This window comes from Diceros bicornis, chromosome 13, assembly GCF_020826845.1.
Source record: "Diceros bicornis minor isolate mBicDic1 chromosome 13, mDicBic1.mat.cur, whole genome shotgun sequence".
Lineage (NCBI taxonomy): Eukaryota > Metazoa > Chordata > Mammalia > Perissodactyla > Rhinocerotidae > Diceros > Diceros bicornis.
In genome coordinates this window covers 13,890,710-13,915,061 of record NC_080752.1, presented here as the reverse complement: position 1 = coordinate 13,915,061, position 24,352 = coordinate 13,890,710, and the positions used below count along the sequence as shown (strand labels likewise).

General features: G+C 39.8%; 1 protein-coding gene across 6 annotated transcripts in view; it reads left to right on the top strand.

The window, feature by feature from the left end:
* The first annotated feature begins 9,394 nt into the window (after positions 1 to 9,394).
* The window catches only part of EPS15 (epidermal growth factor receptor pathway substrate 15), a 136,660-nt gene continuing 121,702 nt past the window's right edge, over positions 9,395 to 24,352 (top strand). For all 6 annotated transcript variants that reach the window (XM_058552390.1, XM_058552387.1, XM_058552389.1 and 3 more), the window contains exon 1: positions 9,395 to 9,497. In XM_058552390.1, coding sequence (XP_058408373.1) covers positions 9,465 to 9,497 — 33 coding nt within the window. In that variant the 5' untranslated portion in view covers positions 9,395 to 9,464. The remainder of the gene's footprint in view (positions 9,498 to 24,352) is intronic.

Genomic DNA, 24,352 nt, shown 5'->3' with positions numbered 1-24,352 from the left:
ATGCCCTTTTTTGTATCTTTCAGTGCCAAATGTTGCCGTGAATTGGGACAGTCTCCACAGATGTTTAAAATTTGACAGATTTACTTCAAATATCTGTTAGGAGAGAGACACAGACAGTGTTTATTAGTAAAGCTAATGAACACGGGGCAGTTATAAAGACAGTCAAATCCTTAAACATTATTGTCATAACCATAATGTGGTAGTCCGCATTTGTTGAGCACTTCTTTCCATGTGCCAGATACTGGGCAAAGTGCTTTATAATCATTATCCATTTAATTTTCTTAATCACTCTGATGTAGTTTGCATAAAACTGAGACTCAAAGACTTTTAATAACTAGTCCATGGTGTTATAGCTTATAAGTGGAGGACCCCGATTCAATCTCAAATTTGGCTGATTCCAAAGCCCATCCTCTTAACTGCTGTCCTGATGTTAGGGTTCCTGGACTATAAACCCAACCTTCTTTTGAGAGGGAAAAATAGATTCCTGACTGTGCTTTTTAAAAATCAAGGCCCCTAGAAATCCACGATGACATAAAGAAATGGAAAGATATCCCATGCACATGGATTGGAAGAATAAACATAGTTAAAATGTCTATATTACCTAAAGCAATCTACAGATTCAATGCAATCCCAATCAGAATCCCAATGACATTCTTCACAGAAATAGAAAAAAGAATACTAAAATTTATATGGGGCAACAAAAGACCCCGAATAGCTAAAGAAATCCTAAAGAAAAAGAACAAAGCAGGAGGCATCACAATTCCTGACTTCAAAACATACTACAAAGCAATAGTAATCAAAACAGCATGGTACTGGTACAAAAACAGACACACAGATCAATGGAACAGAATTGAAAGCCCAGAAATAAAACCACACATATACGGACAGCTAATTTTCAACAAAGGTGCTAAGAACATGCAATGGAGAAAGGAAAGTCTCTTCAATAAATGGTGTTGGGAAAACTGGACAGCCACATGCAAAAGAATGAAAGTGGACCATGTGCTATCGCCATTCACAAAAATTAACTCAAAATGGATCAAAGACCTGAGGGTGAGACCTGAAACTATAAAACTCATAGAAGAAAATATAGGCAACACACTATTTGACATTGGTTTTAAAGGAATCTTTTCGGATGACATGCCTACCCAGACTAGGGAAACTAAAGAAAAAATAACCAAGTGGGACTTTATCAGATTAAAGAGCTTTTACAAGACAAATGAAACCAGAATCAAGATGAACAAACAACCAACCAGCTGGGAGAGAATATTTGCAAAACATACATCTGACAAGGGGTTGATCTCCATAATATATAAAGAACTCACACAATTGAACAACAAAAAAACAAACAACCCGATCAAAAAATGGGCAGAGGAAATGAACACACACTTCTCCAAGGAAGATATACAGATGGCCAATAGGCACATGAAAAGATGCTCAACATCACTAACCATCAGGGAAACGCAAATCAAAACAACACTAAGATACCACCTCACGCCCGTTAGAATGGCTATAATCACCAAGACAAAAAACAACAAATGTTGGAGAGGATGTGGAGAAACAGGAACCCTCATACACAGCTGGTGGGAATGCAAATTGGTGCAGCCTCTATGGAAAACGGTATGGAGATTCCTCAAAGAATTAAAAATAGAGATGCCCTATGATCCAGCCATCCCACTACTGGGAATCTATCCAACGCACCTGAAATCAACAATCCAAAGAGGCTTATGCACCCCTATGTTCATTGCAGCATTATTCACCATAGCCAAGAAGTGGAAGCAACCTAAGTGTCCCTCGACTGACGATTGGATTAAGAAAATGTGGTATATATATACAATGGAATACTACTCAGCCATAAAAAAAGACAAAATCGTCCCATTTGCAACAACATGGATGGGCCTGGAGCGTATTATGTTAAGTGAAATAAGCCAGAAAGAGAAAGACAAACACTGTATGATCTCACTCATATGTGGAATATAAACCAACACATGGACAGAGAAAACTGGACTGTGGTTACCAGGGCAGTGGGGGTGGGGGGTGGGCACAAGGGGTGAAGGGAGTCATATATGGGGTGATGGACAAACAAAAATGTACAACCCAAAATTTCACAATGTTAGAAACCAGTAAAACATCAATAAAAAAAAAAAAACTTAAAAAAAAAAAAAAATCAAGGCCCCTAGATTTGAAAATGCCATCAACACAAAACAATAATGGTCCCCTTTGCTTCCAGGGTGATTTTGCATCTCTGAGAATCTCCAGACAGACACACTTCTCTGAGCCTCTTCTGGCCCAGCAGTGATTGCCTCTGGGTATTTCCTAACACTTCCTCCATCCTTCTCTGCTAGTTCCTTCCTCTACCATCCCTACCATACTCCATTCCACCAAACATCTCAACATGCCCTGAACATACTTGCTCTTCTTGCTTTGCTGACACATGCTTTACCTGGAAAGACCTGGCCCCATTGTAGGTGACGGTCAGGAGTTTGATGAGAAGTCCCTGGTGGGTTTTAAACAGGGAAATGATAAGATCCGATTTGTGTTTTAAAAAGATCACTCTGAGGGGCCGGCCGGTGGTGCAAGCGGTTAAGTGTGCACACTCTGCTGCGGTGGCCCGGGGTTCACTGGTTGGGATCCCGGGTGCCCCGACACACTGCTTGGCAAGCCATGCTGTGGCGGTGTCCCATATAAAGTGGAGGAAGATGGACACGGATGTTAGCTCAGGGCCAGTCTTCCTCAGCAAAAAAAGCGGAGGATTGGCAGATGTTAGCACAGGGCTGATCTTCCTCACAAAAAAATAAAAATAAAAATAAAAAGATCACTCTCTCCATGATAAGGAGAATAGATGTAGGGACAAACGCGGAATTAGGGAGGTTAGTTAAGGAGCTTTAGCAGTGGTCTAGGAGAAAGATGATGGTGGTAGTGAAGATAGTGAGAAATAGTCAGATCTGGAATATATTTTGAAAATAGAATTGGAATTTTGGATATATATTAGAGGTTGAGCCAACAAAACTTGTCGATAGGTTGGGCTTGGGCTATAAAAGAAAGCACAGAATCAAGGAAGAAAACCGATGAACAAGGCACCCTCTATTTGTGTTATGAGATGTTCAATACAGTCATCATTTTAAACTGAGACACAACTGTGATTATGGCTTAGAAAATCTTTGCCTGAAAGAGTTGTCTATTTGTCATTATGTGGGTGTACGGTGTCTTAGTTTTCTCCGACTACATGAACCTGCTAAGCGCTAGACACTGTGCTAGGCTCTTTCACAAAAGTTTCATCATTTAACCTTCCCCAAAGCCTTAGAAGTAAGAATTAAAATCCCCATTTTACAGAGAAGGAAACTAAGACAATTTATGATTTGACTGAGGTTACAGAGTCAATAAGGAGCTGAGCTGAGATTTGAAGTCAAATTTGACTCTAAAGCCCATGCTCTTGTCACCACAATGATTCAAAGATACAGAATCAGAATTCCCCAAACTTTCCTCCTCATTACTTGAATCCTCTCTGTTGACTCTCATGTGTCCTACTTTAGAGCCTGAGGCTGGCAAACAGGACAGCTTTGTTCTTTCTGTAGCCCATCCACTGACTTGCCTTGTGATCTAGGGCAAGCTTCTTATTTTGATGGTGTCTCAGCATTCCCACATGTTAAGCAGGGCTAGTGATTAGTGAGGGAGACAATGCTTTGAAATCTGCAGATGAAAGGACCTACAGCCTTGAGTACAAATATTTTCTTTCCCATGGTGCTCTTTTGGTTTCTGATAGCTTCCAGGACCCTTCATAAGGAAAGAAAAATAAATAAATAAAGGGAAAAGGAAAGAAAATAGGACAAGTGTAAAACTGCATTTGCTTGCTCAGTAGAAGCCAATGCAACTTTTGGGCCATAAATGTAATAATCTCCCTTATTCTATAGAGCTCAATAAATATTACTAATGGGTGAATAAATTTTTTTTCAAAAAACCATTAGAGTAGGCTTTGGTAAATGACTGAAGATCTTTAAAAACGATTCCTGTTTTATTTCTGTCTTCTTAAACCTAAATATTCTCCAGTAGGAAAAAAGGAGCTAACGCTTACCTAGTATCTGCTGTGTGTCAAGTATCAGACTAACTGCTTTCACATGAAACCTCATTTAATCATCATAATAGCATTATCAGGTAGGTGCTATTATTACCGTCAGTTTATAGGAGAGGAAACAACGGCTTGGTATAGTTCATTGACTTGTCTAAGGTCACAAAACCAGGAAGTTGCAGAGCCAAGACTGGACCGAGCTGGGCCTTCCCAGATCTAAATTCAGGCTCTTCCCAAGACACCCTGTTGCCCTAAAAAATTAGTGATGACGACAATTTTGAACTGTCCTATCACACCCTGGGTGTGTGTGGCATTTAAAAATCTCTTACTGCTTGTTCTTTTCAGTCCCTGGCACAAGGACAGTTATTTGTGCAGCACAATTGTTATTATTGTGCAGCCTCACATATTCTTTCTGCCCCGGGCAAACATGAACAATAATGGGCTATATTTATGAAACCAGCAGCTTGGAAGCATGAGCTCCAGATTACCATTACAATTGTAGTATCATTTTTTTTTTTGGGAGCTTAGCACCATTTATGTGGAAGGCCTTTCTCAAAGTCTCATGCAAATAACCTGGTTCTTTGTATATTCAGACAGCTCTTCACAGTTGTTTTTTTTTTTCCATAGTTTCAATTAATCATCCTGCATTTCTAAATGCTGACATCACAGACATGTAGTGTTCATAAAGAGCTGATATGACAGTCACCTCCAAAAGTTGGAAAATAAAGAAATAAAAGTAGCCGTGGTTTCCCATAAGGGTAGGTTGGGAGAGGGAGTGGGAGTTAGAGCAGGATAGAAAGATGGAAAGATAGGCTGTTGACCAAGCTGTTCATGATCTAAGTTCTCCTCTTCAGGATCATCTTTGCATTTATGGTTATTAGAAATCCAGAGCCTCATCTTCAGCTTTCCCTGGTCCAAAGCCCCATTTTATCAAGTCTTCGTGGGGGTGATCAACGTCTGTAGGACTCTAGCAACATGCCCTAGTAAAAAGCACATCTGAGTCAGATCTATGTATAATTCCTAGCCTTGTGACTATGAATTTGGACAAATTCCTCTTCTGTAAAACAAAATTAATAATAATCCCTATAGGGTTGTCAGGAGGATTAAATGAAATAACACATATGAAAGCAGCTAGTGGTGGTTATCAGTATCCAGATTTAAGTCATCAGATACAACTTTACTTACGTAGGGAACATCTACCTTTCCAATGACAGGGATGTGTGTGTCAGCTGTTCAAGGCACTCCTTTCTTATAGCCAATGTATCTGCACAACTGACTTAGCAATTGTAGAGTTGTCTGAGGGGTAGAGAGTTAAATGTTGATCTAGAAGAATGGTGTCCTTATAACTACCACTTATTGAACATCTATTCCAGGCCAGGCTCTATGACAGGACACTCATGCATGATTTCTAGTCCTTACACCATCCTTACAAGGTATTATCATCTCCAATGTACACATGAGGAATATGAGGCTTAGAGACCCAGAGACATTAAATTGCCCTAGAAAAAACAGGTGAGTCATTTTCCTCTGCTTCGTGAAGCTCATTCTTGTTATAACGAATTAGATCATAACATATCTTCTATTAGCTACATTTTACTCTCTCAAACTAGATTTGGGATATGACCCAGTGCTTTGATGAGATCTGGGACATGCATTTGCAATCTGTCATTGGTGTGTCATTAAAAAAACTTCAGTTCCAGAAGGTCTAGGCCTTTTTGGGAGATTGGACCATCACTCCCATCCCCCACTACATGTTAAGTTTCTAATTTAAACCAGAACCAATGAGCAGAGAAAGAAGCCAGTACAAATTATTGGGGGTCTAGAAGGGGGCCTGGGGCAATTCCCATCTAATGATTTTTAGCTAGTCTTCTCTTGCTGAGGAGTCTGATTATCATTACTATTATTTTCAGCAAGGCCCAAACCTGCTTTAAGTGGCCCTTACTTAAACAAGTTATTTATAAAATATTTGTTCCTTGGTTTTCTTATCTGTGAAACGGGGATAAAATGAGGATCCAAAAAATAGCTACACATGAGACTATACATTCAGTTCCGTTCAACAGACTTTTATCATGTACCTATTTGACTCCACGAGTTGTACTAGATGTTGTATGTAAAAACATTTATAAACTGTGAAAAGCAATATTGTATAAATACAACTTGTTTTTAACTTTACATCACACAATAATTATAACAATAACAATTTCTTATATTTCCTCAACATTTTCCACAATGATTTGTTCATTTTTACACATCAGAGACTGAAGTTCAAATGGGTTAAAGAGTTTGTCTGAGATCATACACTAAGTGACTCCAATATTCTCCTTACTACCCCACACTGCCTTTCTAGGAACCTCTGTACACCAGGGACTCCCTCTATTCACCCAAGAGTAATATCTTGTATCTCATATGGTTTGGAGGAGTCTCCTTGAATAGCAAGTGAATTTGTACTCCATTAGCAATTTATTCCATGACTTTCGGATTTCTTAACTAAATTCGTGTATCTACATCTTTAGGTATTTTCATATATGTTATCTCATTCATCCTCAGAACAACCCTAAGGTTGTACAGCTGGTAAATGGTACAGCCGGGATTGGAACCTGGATGTTTCTGTTGTCTAAGCCTTGTTTATTCCACTACACTATACTGCTTTGGTTATTAGCTGTATAACCTTGGGCAAATCACTTAACCTCTATGACCTTCAGTTACCTTATCTGTAAAGTGGGTATGATGATTACTACCTTTCAGTGTTGTTGTGAAGCTCAAATGTGATAATCTAAAATAGGAAAGTCAAGTAGAAACATCAGTTGTGGTTACAGGTGATAAATGTACCAAGGTGGAGTAATTTAAAACAGTATCTCCCCTTCTCCCTTGAGTTAAAAAGAATAACAGCAAAAAGACGCCAAGGGAGACTCTCTTGAATAAGTGGTTGCTCACCAGACCTGCATGTCTGGCTCTTCGTGGCTGGACCTTGTAAAAGGGGTCTAAGTAGAATCATGGGGTTCTGGCGGCATTTCTGGCATGGTTTGCCTGTGGTGGTAAAGGTCTAAAAACTTGGGTGGGGCTAACTCCATCCTGGGCCTAGTTCAGTTGGCCCTCATGGTACGTCAAGTGGGGACTGCTATGATAATGGAAACGGGTGAGGGCCTGATAGAGTTGTGGTTTGTTGTTGTGGGAAGCTACCATGACTGAGAAAGGAAGACCAATTCTTGGCAAAAACACTATTATTTTTTTTTTGGGAGAAAGATCAGCCCTGAGCTAACATCCAAGCTAATCCTCCTCTTTTTTGCTGAGGAAGACCGGCTCTGAGCTAACATCTATTACCAATCCTCCTCCTTCCCCCCCCCCCACAAGCTCCAGTAGATTGTTGTACATCCTTCTAGTTGCTGTGTGTGGGCCACAGCCTCAGCATGGCCGGAGAAGCGGTGTGTCGGTGCGCGCCCGCGATCGGAACCTGGGCCGCCAGTAGTGGAGCGCACGCACTTAACCGCTAAGCCACGGGGCCAGCCGGCAAAAACATTATTGAAGCCTACTCTATGCTAGTCTAAGCTGTGAGAAGGATATAGTAGTGAGTCATCCCCCTGTCCTCAAGGATTCTACAGTTTAGTGGGGTAACGAAAAGCCCTCAACTAACTCGTAGAAACAAGGCAGAGTATAATGAGGATCGTATCAGAACAACTAAGAGGTGAGGTGGGAGTTCCTGGAAGGCTGCTTGAAGTAGGTGGCATATATGCCAAGCCTGTAAAGATGAGAGTTCCAAGTGACTGGTTGGTTAGTCCGACTGCAGATGGCAGCGTGAGAAAGTGTAGGCTGTGTTACGATTAACACAGGCAGAAACTAAGGCCATGGGCCGGCCCTGTGGCTTAGCGGTTAAGTGAGAGCGCTCCGCAGCTGGCGGCCCGGGGTTCGGATCCCCGGTGTGGATCCCGCGTGCGCTCTGAGGCACCGCTTCTCCGGCCATGCTGAGGCCGCGTCCCACATACAGCAAGTAGAAGGGTGTGCAGCTGTGACATACAACTATTTACTGGAGCTTTGGGGGAAAATAATAAATAAAATAAAATAAAAAAAAAAGAAAGAAACTAAGGCCTTTATTGAGTACATGCCACATACTAGGGTCTGAGGATATGGAAATATATCAGAAACAGTCTTTGCCATTGAGGAGCTCTCAGTCTAGAGGGGTAGACAGATGTAAACAGTCATTAAGGTGATAATGACTTCAGAAGGTAGGGAAGAAATGTTAAAAAGAAGAGGAGAGTGTGTGACTGACTTGGGGAGGTCGGGAGATGCTTTGCAAAGGGAATGATACTTGAGTTGTTCCTTGACAAAGTAGGAGGAGTTTGCCAGGTGAACTGTGGGAGCAGTTAGGAGTGCTGCAGGCACCTGAGCAGGTCCCAGTGCTCTTTTTTTAAAAAATTTTTTATGAGGGGACTAGCCCTGAGGTAACATCCGATGCCAATCCTCCCCTTTTTTCTTGGAGGAAGATAGGCTCTGAGCTAACTCGGTGTCTATCTTCCTCTACTTTATATGGGACGCCGCCACAGCATGGCTTAAGCGGTGCGTCATGCGTACCTGGGATCCGAACCTGCTAACTAACCCCGGGCTGCGCGGAAGGGGAGCGCGCCTACTTAACCGGTTGCGTCACCGGGCTGCCCCCCCGCCCTCGGTTCTTTTGGCAGGCGGCAAGCAGGCAAGGAAAGTATTTCTTCTCTCTCTCACCTAGATTTTTGGCTCCTGGAGGAAATGACTTTTTCAATATCACACCCTAATAGCAGATGGTTAAATGAAAGGTTTTGGAGTCAGACCTGGATTCTAATCCGGCTATCTAATAAACCGTATGACCTAATCTGTGTTTTAGTTTCCTCATTTGTACAATTTATTTGTGTTTCAATTCCTTCCATTCATACAATTCAAAAGTAAAGCGTGTAGCACAGAGCCTGCCATAAAGTCCTTTTATTATTTTCTATCATTATCTCATTTAATCCTCACAAGCATCCTGGACTTTCGGTATAATTTCCCCCACTTGGCAGAGGCAGAAGTTTAGAGTAGGTAGGTGACCTGCCTAAAGTTCACAGGACAATCCAGAGTCGCCTCCGCCTCCGCAGCCAGTCCGCCCTAATTGGACGTCCGCGCCGGGTTTTCCCAGGCTGCCCCAGGGGACAAGCTCCGGTCCGGCGGCGGAAACGCCGGCGCCAGAATTTGGGCGCCGCCGCGGCCTGCGCCGGGCGGGCGGGCGGGGCCAGGAGGGGCGAGGCGGGGCGGGCGAGAGGAGGGAAGTTGTCGAAGTTAAGGGAGACGCCCGCCCGCTCGCCCGGGCCTCGCCTCCGGCCGCTCCCTCCGCCTCCTCCCCGCCCCGAGCCCCCGTCCGCCCGTCCTTCCTTCCCCTGCCGTGCATGATGGAAACACCATGGCTGCGGCGGCCCAGCTCTCCCTGACACAGGTAACGCCGCCCGCCCGCCCGCCGGGCTCGCTCGGCCGCTGTCCCCGGCCCGGCCCCCTCCCCCACCGCCTGCGGTTCACCGACCCGAGCGGGTTCTCTCGGCCCGGGCGGGGCGGCCGGTAGTGAGAGCGAGAGCGTGCGTGTGACTGAGGGAGGGCGCCATCCCGAGCCGGCAGCTGCGCCGCGGCAGCCGCGACCCCGCCCGGGTCGGGGGCGCCCCCGGCCCTGGCGCCCCACAGCTGAGTGCCGCGTGCCCCGGGGTCCCCGCTCCGCTCCACTTAGTTTTCCCCCACCCAGGAAGTTTCCTGATCCCAGGCCCGCACCCCAGGTGAGCTGTGGAGCTCGCGCGGAGCAGCCTCACCCGCGGGTCAGCCCTCGCCCCGCACGAGGCTCGCCCTCCGGGCCGGGCAGCGCGCTTCCCCCGGTGAGAGTCACCCTCCCGAGCCAGACGCTCAGGGCCCCCTCTTTCCTGTCTAAACCGGCCTTTTCCCCCTGGAGTTCAACGAAAGCCCTGCCTTCCCCAGCAGTTTCCTCCAGGCGCCTCTCGTCCAGGAAAGTCTCATCTCACCCAGGTACTTCCCTGCTAGCTCTTTCCCGAATTGAGCCTCTTCTCCTGATCAGGTTTCCTTCTGGGTCAGACCCCCTATTAGTTTTTTCCTACTCAAGTTTGCTTTCACGCCCACCCGGTGGACTCGCACTTGATCGCTATCCAAGCGGATAACAGGGAAACATCCTTTAACAGGTGTGATGGTTCCACCGGTCTTGGGGCTGGGAACGACCGTAGAGATCACTCGTCCTGGGGGAATCTTCACCAGAATCTGTTCTCGGGGTTTCCTGTTGCTTCCTTCAGAGTCCAGTCCTTGTGCTTCCCAGGAAGCCTCTCTACATCACTCGCTCTGGGAGCCTCGTTCCTCCCTCCCTGCAAAGAAAGCCCAGTACAATCTTCCCATGATGTCCAGGGTGATAAGGAGTCCCCGTCAGTCCCTTGCCGCTTCTCTGACCAAACTCACCCCAGCCTCTCACTTTCTCATCCTCTTTTTTCCACAGCTGGTGGCCATGTACTTCCCTGTTTGGGCCCACCCCAACCTTCCTGCCTGCCTGGTAGTATCTCTCTGCCCCTTTGTAGTCTCTTTGGCCTGGATTTGTCAGTGCTTTAAGGCTTTAACAGTGGGATAGGGTATACATTTGGGTCATAGAGTTGTCTGTGTTAGGATCAAGAGGCTTTGGGGAGGTTCACCTAGCACTCTAGGATAGGGAGACTGAGTGAAAAATGTTCTCCCCAGAAACCAGGAGTCACAGTTAAACATGTGCCTCAGGTGAAATAGCTAACTTGAGTTTGCAGGAATTATCAGACTCATAAGTGGAGTCTATTTTGCAGTTTGTTTGGTGTTGCTTATCCTCTTTTGACAAGCAGGTAAGGGGGAAGAATTCTTGGAATGTGGTGTTGGTTGTGAATCTCTTTGGAAGGGTCCCTCCTGAAACTCAAGTTGGAGGAATGGGAACACTGACTTTTGGGTGTTCACTTTACGAGTCTAGTTAGTGACTTGCATTAAATAAGATCCCTTTGGCAGGCTGTTGCTGTCTGGCTCTGTTGGTCAGTTGGGCAGGAGTTTTCCCTTCTTGAAGATTTTGTTCTCTTGAAGACTTTTGTAGATTTGCTTCTTAGTTGTGTGCATAAATTCTCTGGGTAATACTGTGTTTTTAGTTTCTAATTACTGTCATTTATCTCTGGAGATTTTCTTCAGGCTCTGTCAGTTTTATAGACAGTTAAATAATTTAAATATATTCCTGTGGTTATGTATTAACATGTACAGAGTAAATACTGAATCAGGAGTATTATCATTAAATGTCTCACATATGAGAGAACATACCTTGATGGTTCATTTATATTAATAATTCAAAAAGTCAATTTAAAATATTTTGACTTTAAGACATTAAGAGGAAATAAGATATATTGTAAAGGCACAGGAAAAACAACCTTTCCAAGTGTTACTATACTATAATATGCCTCGTTATTTTAAAATTTTGTTGATTTGTGTTTTTTTACTTTAATTTTTTAAATTAAAAAATTTTTAAATTAAAAAATTTGTTTGAGGCAAATAAACTGAGATAGCAATGCAACCTGGTTTCACATTCGTTATTGATCTGTGTTTGTCGCGCTGCGGCCGCGCCCTCCCCCCCCCTCCGGTTCCAACAAATACCCTTAGACATAGGCATACTTAAGTGAGAGATCCTCCAGGGCAGGGACCCCTTTTAATTCATCTCTCTCCCGTCAGTGCCCATCTGGAAGAAAGTGATTAATGACTTTGTCTTATGATTGACTGAAAATTTTAAAGGGCTCTATGACAGTTAGAAAGATTAAACAGATGCTGAAGTTAGTTTCTGCCTCTGGTCATGAGATAATGATGGTTTTGGAGTAGGTTCATTCATTCAGCAAGTATTTGTTAAGGACCGATTATGTGCTAGGCGCTGTGCTGGGATTGTCTTGTTGATGATTTTTTGTTTTTATTAAGCAAAACTGACAGTTGGGGGAAAAATGTGAAAATATTTTAATTTACTCCTTCCTTCCTCTGCCTGCCAGTCAACCCTCCAACTCCCCAACCACCAAAGTAAATTATCTAAATTTTCATATTCTAGCTTCTAGAGAGGATAGAACACTAGAGAAATGAAATGTTAGTTCCAGCCCCAGCTTTGCCAAGAGCTAACTGTATGGCATGGAGTTAAATCTCCAGGCCTCAGTTTTCTTAACTTTTAATATTCATTCAACAGATATTTGTTGAGCATTCTTCATGTGCTAGGCATTATTCTAGGAACTAAGGATATAGTAATAAACAAAATAGATACCAGTTCTTAGAGCTTGGAGGCAAACAAAACATGAAGCTTACATTCTAGTAGCTGATTCAAGGACCTTTCCAACTAACATTCCTTCTTATAGATCATATTCTATAATTTGTAGATCTGTTGGTGACTTTGCTGTGTACCCTTACTGTTTTCTAATTTCAGTTGTCTTCACTAGATGTTCTGTTTTCTTCTTGTCAGTAAGAAGTAAAACTTGAGTGAGAACGATCTTGTGATTTTTGCTTATGGTGGTAGATTACAAAAAAGATATTAATACTTTTTAAACTTTTCCAATTGCCTATTTCTTCCTCAAGCTTAATAATAACAATAATACTGTTAGCTTCTCTTTGGGAGTTACTCTCTGCCAGGAATTGTACTTCACTTAATCTAACACTCCATTTTGCAAATGGGGGAAGTAATTTACATAAACCAGTAAGTGGTAAATCTAAAATTTGAACCAAGGTCTGTAGGTCTTCAAGAGCTATTTCACTGTACTTCTCTGTGTACTAGATGCTTGGCATATCCAGTGCTCCCTTGAATTTTTGATTCTCTTTTTCAGTATATGCCCTGTTGTCCTAATTAGGTAGTAGACTTCTTGAGGATAGAAGCCATATCTTTTGCTTGAGTCTCCAATGCCTTTCATGGTATCTTAACAATACAGTTGTTTGTGTGCAAGTAGAGCTCTTGATGATGATAAAGGTTTTATTTTATTGAAATATGGCATGATATAAGTTTTTAAAATAATCTTCCAGCAGCTTTATGCTGAACTTTTGTTTTAATTAGCAAGGATTCTTTTTTTTAATAATGAAAAAGCCGTTAGAATGGGACTTAATTTTAAAAATCTTAGTATATGGTCTGAAACAATACTATAAGAATACATTTCCTTTTAACCTTTTTTTAATTCTTTTTTCTTTTTTTGTGAGGAAGATCAACCCTGAGCTAACATCCATGCCAATCCTCCTCTAAAATTTTGCCCAGGAAGACTGGCCCTGGGCTAACATCTGTGCCTATCTTCCTCCACTTTATATGGGACACCGCCACAGCATGACGTGACAAGTTGTGCCTCGGTGCGCGCCCGGGCAGCCAACAGCGGAGCGTGGGCACTTAACTGCTACGCCATGGGGCTGGCCCCAACCCTTTTTTTAAATTGCAAGAGTGATATAACTGCATTACAGAAAATTTGGAAATTGGAGGAAAAATGTCCCATAATTTCACAGTTTCTGGTGTTTATTTTCAATTTCATTAAAAAAAAGTACACAATGTGTGTTAATAAATGTTTTTCACCTTAGTGATCTGGTTTAACAATTATGACAGTAAATATAGGGTGGAGTATGAAAATTACAACATGTTCTCAGAAGCAGAAAAGGATTATTTATTCAGCATGACATTTTACTTCCTATTATGTGAAAGGCACAATAATGATATATATATTTTTGCCTGCAATTACGTTCCGGTGTACTCAGGAAATCCGTGCTTCCTTGAGCCATATCTAACCATTCTCAAAAATGGCTTGGAATGTTCTACATTCGGGAGGAGTTGTCACAGTTAAAATTAATTAGGAACAGTTGGGTTTGTCCAATAGACCATCTCCTAGGAATAACCTAAGAGTGTATTCCTTTGTTTTCACTCTTATTTGCAGACACAGTGATAGTAACAGACTAACATGTAGTAGAAAAAGATTGAGCCTCTTTATTTAGCGATGAATCATAGTTCTAATCTGCGCTGTCACTAATAGTCTGGTTTAAGGGCTCAATCTAAGGTGTTTTACTTACTCTTCAAGGAATTAATAAACACAGTTTATACAATTCTTTGTTTTGTGAGTTTTGGACTTAATAAAATTGGAACTCTGGCAACCAAAGGCAGGAAAATTGCTTGAGAGAGAGAGAGAGAGAAAGAGCCAGCGAGTGAGAGAGAGATATAGATAGATAGATAGGGGCCGGCCCCGTGGCTTGGGTTAAGTGCGCGTGCTCGGCTGCTGGCGGCCCGGGTTCGGATCCCGGGCGTGCACCGCCGCACCGCTTCTCTGGCTGTGCTGAGGCCGCGTCCCACATACAGCAACTAGAAGGGTGTGCAACTATGACATACAACTGTCTACTGGGGCTTTGGGGGAAAAAATAAATAAATAAAAAATTGTTTAGATAGATAGATATCTGGTTACTTGGAGAATTGATAGAAATAAATGAAAAGTTAATCCAGGCAGAGTTCATTAGGCAAATCCATACACTGGAATTTCATTTTAAAGTGGTTGAACTTTCAACAAGATAAAATATTATGCCTTTGTTAAAAATTGTGTTTATTAAGAGCTTGTGATAATCTGAGGAATGTTATAATTTGAATGCTGTATTTCAGTAAAGTAGAAACATTTTATTTAGACAAATGGTCTAACCCAGTTAAGCATGCGTAGAAAAAAGACTGGGGCCGGCCCTGTGGCTTGGTGGTTAAGTTCGCGCGCTGCGATGCTGGTGGCCCGGGTTCGGATCCCGGGTGCGCATCGAGGCACCACTTCTCTGTCCATCCTGAGGCTGAGTCCCACATACAGCAACTAGAAGGATGTGCAGCTATGACATACAACTATCTACTGGGGCTTTGGGGGGAAAAAATAAAATAAATAAAATCTTAAAAAAAAAAAAAAAGACTGAAAGAAAAAAAACCAAGATTTTATAGTATGGTTATGGTTTTTATATACCTTCCTTTCAATAGTGAGCGTGTAGTTCTTCTGTAATCAGCTGATTTAGCATTTCTACATGACGATTTTTTGGAAAATTTATTCTTTTAAATTGAAATTAATAACTGTATGTAAAGTAAAAAATCTGTGTTTTAAGATTGCATCTATACTCATATTTCATCTTAAACATTCCTGTGTTTGGATTTAGAGAAATTGGTCAGAATAATATAATAATTATTATTATAGTTGGTTTGGAATTCAGTCAGAGGACTAATTTATAATTTTGTGTGCCGCTTTATAATTTACAAAGCATTTTATGCTCTCTCATTTGATCTTCACAATAACCAGTGAGCTAGGCTATTATTACTATCATTTCAAATTGGAGAATACTGAGGTTCAGAATTTGTGACTCAAGTTTTATAGCCAGTGAATAAAAGAGCCAGCATAAACCCATGTTAAAAATTCAGACAATAGGAGTAAGAGTCTCCTTATCTGGGCCTTCAGTCTCCTCCCTAGAGGCAGTCATTCTTGCCAGTTTCATGTGTGTATTTCCAACAGAAGTCTGTGATGTATATGCAAATATATGTGTGTGTGTGTGTGTGTGTGTGTGTATGTAGTGGCTTATTATTACATTTATTTATTTATTTTTAGCTTAATTGATCTAGGAGATTGTTCTATACCAGCACATATAGATTTCCCTCATTATTTTAAAAACTTCAGGATATTCTCTTAAATGAATATACTTAATTTATTTAACTAGGCACTTAATGATGGACATTTATGTTATTTCCAAGCTTTTATTACCAACAGTGCTGCAGTGAATATTCTTTTACACATCTTTGTGCACGTGTGTGAGTATGTGCATTAGTTTTTAGTGGGTGTAATTGTTGAGCCAGTTTTTAATTTGGATATTGCTAATTTGCATTCAGAAAGGTTGTACCAGCAACTTTTCCTCCAGTCATCAACGTAGTATATTATCAAAATTTTGATCATTGTCAACTTGATATATAAAAATGATATTTGTTAAAAGGCTGCCTTATGCACTGTGCTTTTCCTACCACATAAATTTGAACATTTTAGTATCTTGTACAAAAGTAAGGTAGAAGTGAGGCATAAGAAACTTATCTTTGTGATATAAACAATGCTTTCATAAATTGGACTTGCAATTAAAAAATAAAGGTTGGAGCTCTTTTTTTTTTTTTTTAATTTTATTTATTTATTTTTTCCCCCTAAAGCCCCAGTAGATAGTTGTATGTCATAGCTGCACATCCTTTTAGTTGCTGTATGTGGGACACGGCCTCAGCATGGCCGGAGAAGCGGTGCGTCGGTGCGCGCCCAGGATCCGAACCCGGGCCGCTAGCAGCGGAGCGCGTGCACTTAACCGCTAAGCCACGGGGCCAGCCCTGGAGCTCTTTTAAAAACATTTTTATGTGGTACAAATATAGAAAGAAAAGTAAGCCTTTGTTCCTCCCTATTTAGATTGGGGATTTTGTCATGGGATTTAATGGTACCCGGAGTTTCCCATCTGAAATAATCAAGCTGCTTATTTCTTGTGTGTGCAATAAAAATACAAATTTGGTTAAGAACATACTTTTGGGGGGAAAGCTTCTATATTACAATACTTTGGTTTTTGTAGATCATGGTTTCTCAGTCTTGGCACTATTGACGTTTACGGCCAGAAAATTCTTTGGTGTGGGGAGCTGTCCTGTGCGTTGTGGGATGTTTTGCTGCATCTTTATCCACAAGATGCTGTTAGCACTCTTTCCAGTTGAGACAATCTCCAGACATTGTTGGATGTTTCCTGGGGCAAAATTGCCCCTAGTTGAGAATCACTGGTTTAAATATATGCTTTTTACACTTAGTGATGCGCTAAGGTATATGGGAGATACAGAGGTATATGTTTTCTTGGGATAGTGACAGGGGGAATAGTTTATCTTCATATTTTAATTCTTAAACCTGCCATAAACCATGAATGACTAATGATGCATAGATATTGAGCTTAAAAAACTTAACTGATGATACAACTGGAAATTGTGAACTTAATTTTATGTGTGATTTCTCTGCCTTTCTTAGCATGATCTTATTTTAGTTGTGGAACAATTTCCTAGTGGGCTAAATATTAACGCAAAGATCCCGGAAGAAAAACACTCTTATGCCACTGTTGAGAAGGAAGAGGACTGATGTTTCTTAAACTCCTAATAAGCAGTTGGTACTTTTAGGTGATTTACATATATTATTTCACTTACTCTTCACAGCCTTTCTACAAGTAGGAATTAATGTTTTGAATTACTTACTCAGGGTTGTGTTGTAAGTGGTAGATCTGAGATTTGAACCCAGGCACATCTGTTCTCAATCACATTTGCTATGCTGCTTTCTGTAAATAGTCATTGACAATATTTCAGATAAATTTAGGGATAAGAATGAACATGCACATGATATTATATTCCTCTGTTGTTATGTAAAAGGAACAAATATTCAGAGAGTGGGGTCTGTGTGCCTGTGAGAGAGAGAGAGAGAAGAGATCAATACTGGGATAATAACAACAATAATTAATACTTATTGAGCATTTATGATGTGTCAAGCACTGTTTTCAATAATCCTTACAACCTGATGAACTTTTCAATAATCTTTACAACCTGATAACTGGATCATCCGTATTATCATTGTTTTACAAAAAAGAGAAAATTTAGGCACAGAGGCGAAGTAATTTGTTCAAGTCAAGCTGCTGCCAAATAGTAGAGGCAGGATTATAACCCAGGTGGTGTAAGCAGCTCATATAAATTGAATGCGTCTGTGTATTTTTAAGGGCAAAATATCTCTGACAGAACTAATTATGACAGTGCCGTTCCTTGGTTATAACTGAATATAAGTTCTAGGCTGCAGCATTTTCTCACTTGAAAATCAACTTATCATTGCATAGATCACATCTCTAGAAAGTGATTGTTGTACCAAGTTACAGTGGAGGGTTTTTGTAGACATGATAGAAGATAGTTTTACATTTTTGCAACCTCTAGGAATTGATTACTCGTGAAAACCTAAGCCTGTCTGGGTTAATATACATCATGCCACTGTTTACTTTCAAGCTAATATTCTCTTGGAGATAGTAGTTTGGACTTGGAGTTTCTTCAATATTTTATTGCTGGAGACGATACCATGTGTCAGAGAAAAATTCCTGAGAAACAAACTGTTTTAGTAAAGAAAACCTAGAACCACTAAGTCTAAGGATTTCTGATGCTCCAGACATGAACATTGTTGAGAAGGTGAAATAAAGGGCGACCTTGGGCTTTGCAGTCAGAATGTCTCAGGTTTAAATCCTTTATTTGATTGCGTAACAAATTTATTAGCCTCTATTTTTTTTTTAACTTATAAAATGGGGAATAAATTTAACCTCTAGGATTTGTTGTGAAGATTATGTGAAATAGTGGATATGAAGGTCCGGAATCAGTTTAAATGGTAGCAGCTATTAATAATAATAATAAAATAACAACAACAACAACTACCACCACTAGCCAAATATTTAAAATTGGTAGATTTTAGTTATTAACAGGGCTGTTAATTTTTATGAAATGTTGCACTTAATTGGAATTTTCATAGATCACTGATACTAAGGGTTATTGGTAGCCTCATTCTATCTTATATTCTCTAGGTACAACACAGGTATATCATTATGCATATACTAAAAATATGATACAGGCTTTAAAGGTGCTTCCCTTATTGCTGGTTGATCCTGTTTTATTTCAGCAAACATTTACTGAATGCCTCCTGTGTGTCACCACTGTGTTAGGCCTTGGACATAAAAGAGTATAAGACCTAGACTCATGCACTGAAGTACCTTTTAATCTTTTAGGGAGATAAACACTGACTCTCTGGCGTGATATGTACTAACATAAAGGATGATAGAAGTAAGGCACTGGGTGCTGTGGAATATCCTATGATTATGATGGAACTTTTTGTGGTAATTAGGTTTTTAATTTTTGCATGATTTTACAATGTCTGACGTTGATACTGTAGATGACATTTTAAATTGTATTGAAAGGGACAGCGTAAAACCGTAGGAATGTTTGATTCAAGTCAAATTGTATTTTGGTGCGTAGGGTTCACATTGGGGGGATATAACATCCATTTTTTTATGATTTAGTCCCTGCTTTCTCTTTGTAATGAAGCGAGAATTTTAAATGTAGAGCATAGGACGTTAGGAAGGGGTTTCAAGGATAAGCTTTAAAGGATCTGTGACCTTCTCTAAAATAGTATGTAAAATATTCAGACTCGCAAGATTTCTATCCCATGAATACTGAGAGAAGCTTTATATAGTGGGAAGAACACTGGACTCAGTACAAGACAAACCTTGAATTTGAAATTTTGAATTCTCCCTCTGCCTCTTGTACTCTCTCTGGGTGACCTTGGCAAGTTACTTTAAACTCTGAACTTCCTTTTCTTTATGTATGATGTGTATACATTGTTGGAATATAGGAGACATTCAGTAAATAGAAGTGCTGTTATTATTATTGACACTCATATAAATATTATTTTAAATTTTTTTCATTTCCAGAATTCTTTACTTATTAAAGAAAACTTGGAACATGCAGACAATCAGCAAGAAAAAGCATGGATCACCATTCATCCTATTCTTTAGATTTTAGTTTTTTTACTTCTTGTTTTTTTTCTTTACATGCTTTTTTAAATGTGATTGTAACCTCTCTGTCTCACACATACACCCATACATATATGTATAATTTTGTATTCTGTTTTCTTTAACTTAACATTATAGGTGTTTTCCTATGTGGTCTTCATAGCATCTTTTTTTTTTTTTTTTTTTTTTGTGAGGAGATCAGCCCTGAGCTAACATCCGCCAATCCTCCTCTTTTTTTGCTGAGGAAGGCGGCCCTGGGCTAACATCGGTGCCTATCTTCCTCCACTTTATATGGGACGCCGCCACAGCATGGCTTACCAAGCAGTACTTCGGTGCGCGCCCGGGATCCGAACCAGCGAACCCCGGGCCGCCGCAGCGGAGCGCGCGCACCTAACCGCCTGCGCCACCGGGCCGGCCCCTTCATAGCATCTTTTTAATGTCTTTAGAATATATTTATTGATTGGATGTTTTATAGTTTAGTTAATTAAGCCCTTATGTATACAGGTAATTTATATATCAATTATAATTAAGGCTGTTGCAAGTAACCTTTCATATACCATTCACTGAATTCTTTTCTGTAGAGTTACAGATGGTACTTAATACATAAATGAATTATTTTTCTATGTATACCTTTGAGTTTTAAAATTAAACTTGAGGGCCGGCCCCGTGGCTTAGCGATTAAGTGCGCGCGCTCTGCTGCTGGCGGCCCGGGTTCGGATCCCGAGCGTGCACCGACACACCCCTTCTCTGGCCATGCTGAGGCCGCGTCCCACAGACAGCAACTAGAAGGATGTGCAACTATGACATACAAGTATCTACTGGGGCTTTGGGGGAAAAAAATAAATAAAATTAAAAAAAAAAATTAAACGAGTGATTTTTGTTTATATTTATTAGGTCTTGAATGGCAAAGCAGACAGCAACAGTAGTTTATGCAGATAGCAACAATCTCAAAAATACTGTCGTGAAGGAATTAAGTTTGAGTGTATGTAATTTGGCTGCAAAGGCCATTTGTAGTTTGTAAAAGTTCACTTAGCATAGGAAATTAGCATTAAAACTTGTGAGCTTGAAGAAGATTGGATGATTTCAGTTTGCATACAGTTTTCATCCTTTGCAGGCTGGGTTGCTTTCATTCTTAGTCTATTCTCTACATTCTGTTCTGTGTTTTTTGTTTTTTTTTCTGGCACACTTTTATGCAGGGCGTTGTAAGATCTGGGGGTGGATTCTGGACCATCTGGCACTTGAGAATGGTTCAAAAACTTAACTCTATTGACTGTACTTTGAGCCAGACTTGCTTGAGATTTCCTGGTTTGTCTCTGTGCTTGATAGGTTTTTTCTTTTATACCCTCACAGCTTTTTATGACTTATTTTTAGTACAGGAATTTTACCACTACCAGTGTTCATAGATTAAGGTGGATAAAACTTATTTTCTTATAACCTCACCAAAGGAATTCTTATAAGGAAAACTTCACAAAACAATTTATTTTAAAAAATAAGTGTATAATTGACATGACTTGTATACTTATACATGTTTAATAAATATTTAAAAATTGATTATTTTTTAGTATAATTATAGTTTTTCATCATGAGGCTAGGTGGAGAGAAAATCGTATTCTGCAAATTGTAAATTTACTGAGTTAATTTCTAGTTCTAGTTTAAAAATAATCCACGTGTCAAAATTAATGATAATTTTTTGAACTATCTGCATTTAGGAATGTGAACCATCAAGCACTTTTAAAAAGTACTAGTGGTACTAAATTTATAAAATGTTTAAAAATTGTTTAGTTGTTAAGATACTTTCTTTGAGCTTCCTGCCCTATTTCTTTAAAAATTTCTAAATTTAAAATTTTTAAAAACCTTATTGACATATAATCCACATATCAAACAATTTGCCCATTTAAAATGTACAATTAAATGGTTTTTAGTCTATTCCTGGATGTGTGCAACCATCGCTAGAGTAAATTTTAGAGTATTTTTATCACCTCAAAAAGAAACCTCATACTCTAGGTATCATCCCCTTTTCTTCCATGCTTCCCCAGCCCTAAGCAGCCACTAATCTACTTTCTGTCTCAATAGATTTTCCTATTCTGGACTTAGTATGAATGGAATCATATAATATGTGGACTCTTGTGACTAGTTCCTTTCACTTAACAATGTTTTCGAGGTTTATCCAAGCTGTAGCAAGTATCAGTACTTCATTCCTTTTCATGGCTGAAATTCCATTGTATGGTTATACTACATTTTCCATTTGTTCATTGATGGACATTTGGGTTGTTTCCACCTTTTGGCTATTACAAAAAATCATGCTATAAACATTCATTTACAAGTTTTTATGTGGATATATGTTTTTATTTTTGCCAGATATATATCAGTTCATGTGGTAACTCTATGTTTAATTGTTTGAGGAACTGCCACAGTATTTTCTAAAGCAGAAGCACCATTTTATATTCCCACCAGCAGTGTATGAGGATCAGGATTTCTCTACTTCCTCCCCAATAATTGTTATTATCTGACTTTTTGATTCTAGCCATCCTAGTGGGTGTGAAGTGGTATCTCATTGTGGGATTTGCATTTCCCTTATGACAAATAATGTCCAGCATCTTTTCATGTGCTTTTTAGCCATTTGTATATCTTCTTTTTTAGAAATATCCTTTGCCCATTTTTAAATTGGGTCGTTTATCTTTTTATTATTAATTTGTAAGAGTTCTTTATATATTCTGGATACATGTCCCTTATGAGATATATGATTTGCAAATATTTTTTCTCATTCTGTGGGTTGTCTTTCTACTCTCTTGCTAGTGTCCTTTGATGCACAAAACTTTTTTTTTTTTTTTTTTTTGGTGAGGAAGATTGGCCCTGAGCTAACATCTATTGCCAGTCTTCCTCTTTTTGCTTGAGGAAGATTGTCCCTGGGCTAACATCTGTGCCATTCTTCCTCTATTTTGAATGTGGGACACCGCCACAGCATGGCTTGGTGAGCGGTGTGTAGATCCGTGCCTGGTATCCGAACCAATGAACCCTGGGCCACTGAAGCAGAGCACACACACTTAATCGCTACACCACCAGGCTTGGCCCCAACACAAAACTTTTAAATTTTGATGAAGTCTAATTTTTATGTTCTTTTTTGTTACATGTGCTTATGGTGTCATATCTAAGAATCCTTTCGGAAATCTCAAGTCATGAAGATTTATCCATGTGTTTTCTTCTAAGAGTTTTATAATTTGAGCTTTTACATTCTTTGATCTGTTTTGAGTTAATTATTATTATTATTATTATTATTTTTGCTGAGGAAGATTCACCCTGAGCTAACACCTGTTGCCAATTTTCCTTTTTTTTTTTTTTTTTTTTAATATAAGCCACAGCACGGCCACTGACAAGTGGTGTAGGGCCGCACCTGGGAACCAACCCGGGCCACCGAAGTGGAGCATGCCAAACTTAACCACTAGGCCGCTGGAGCCGGCCTTTAAGTTAATTTTTATATATGGTGTGAAGTAACAGTCCAACTTCATTCTTTTGCCTGGATATCCAGTTGTCACAGCACCATTTGTGGAAAAGACTGTTTTTTCCACATTGATTGATCTTGTCGGAAATCAATTGACCATAGATGCATGAGTTTATTTCTGGACTCTTAATTCTGTTCTGTTGATCTATATGTCTATCCTTGTGTAGTACAACACTGTCTTGATTATGGTTGCTTTGTAGTAAGTTTTGAAATTGGAAAGTGTTAGTCCTCTAACTTTGTTTTTTTTTCCAGAATTATTTTGGCTATTCTGGGTTCCTTGAAATTCCGTATGAATTTTAGCATTGTCTTGTCAGTTTCTACAAAGAAATCATTTGGAATTTTCATAGAGATTGCATTGACTCTGTAGATGAGTTTGGGGGGTATTGCTATCTTAACAATGTTAACAGTTCATGAACATGGGATTTTTTTCCATTTATATATATCTTTAATTTTGTTCAACAGTCTTGTATTTTAAGAGTGTAAGTTTTGTACTTCTTAAATTTATTCTTAAATATTTTATTCTTTTTTATTTAGTCTTAAGTTATTTGAATGGATGGAATTGATTTCTTATTTCATTTTCATATTGTTCATTGCAAGTGTATAAAAATACAATTAATTTTTTGTATATTGACCTTGTATCCTTCAACCCTGCTAACCTCATTTATTAGTTCTAATAGTTTTTTAGTGGATTCCTTAGGATTTTCTATATATAAGATCATGTCATCTGCAAATAGAGAGAGTTTTACAGAACGTATCCTTTCCACTTTGGATGCTTTTTATTTCTTGTTCTTGTCTAATTTCCCTGGCTAGAATCTCCAGTACACTGTTGAATAGAAGGATCCAGAGGGGACATTTTTGTCTTGTTCCTGATCTTGGGGGAAAGCGTGCATATATATATTCAGTACCTTGAAAGTGCCTAATTCAGCCATTGATTGTTCAGGAAACCTAGTATTATTTGAAAGGGGTTTAATTCACATTTTGGTTATGTAGCTCAGGGGTTCTTGAGAGCCGTCCTGTACCTTCAGCATCACCTGAGAACTTCTTAAAAATACAAATTCTTAGACCTCACCCCAGTCCTACTCTGAATTAGAATCGGAAACTTGGAGGTGGGGAATTTACTTAGCCTTTTGCTTAGTAAATGTAGTTCATATTTTTGAAAAACTAATAATGCTGCTAGTTAGTAACACATAAGGTTTTAAGTATATGAAGCATGTAATATTCAC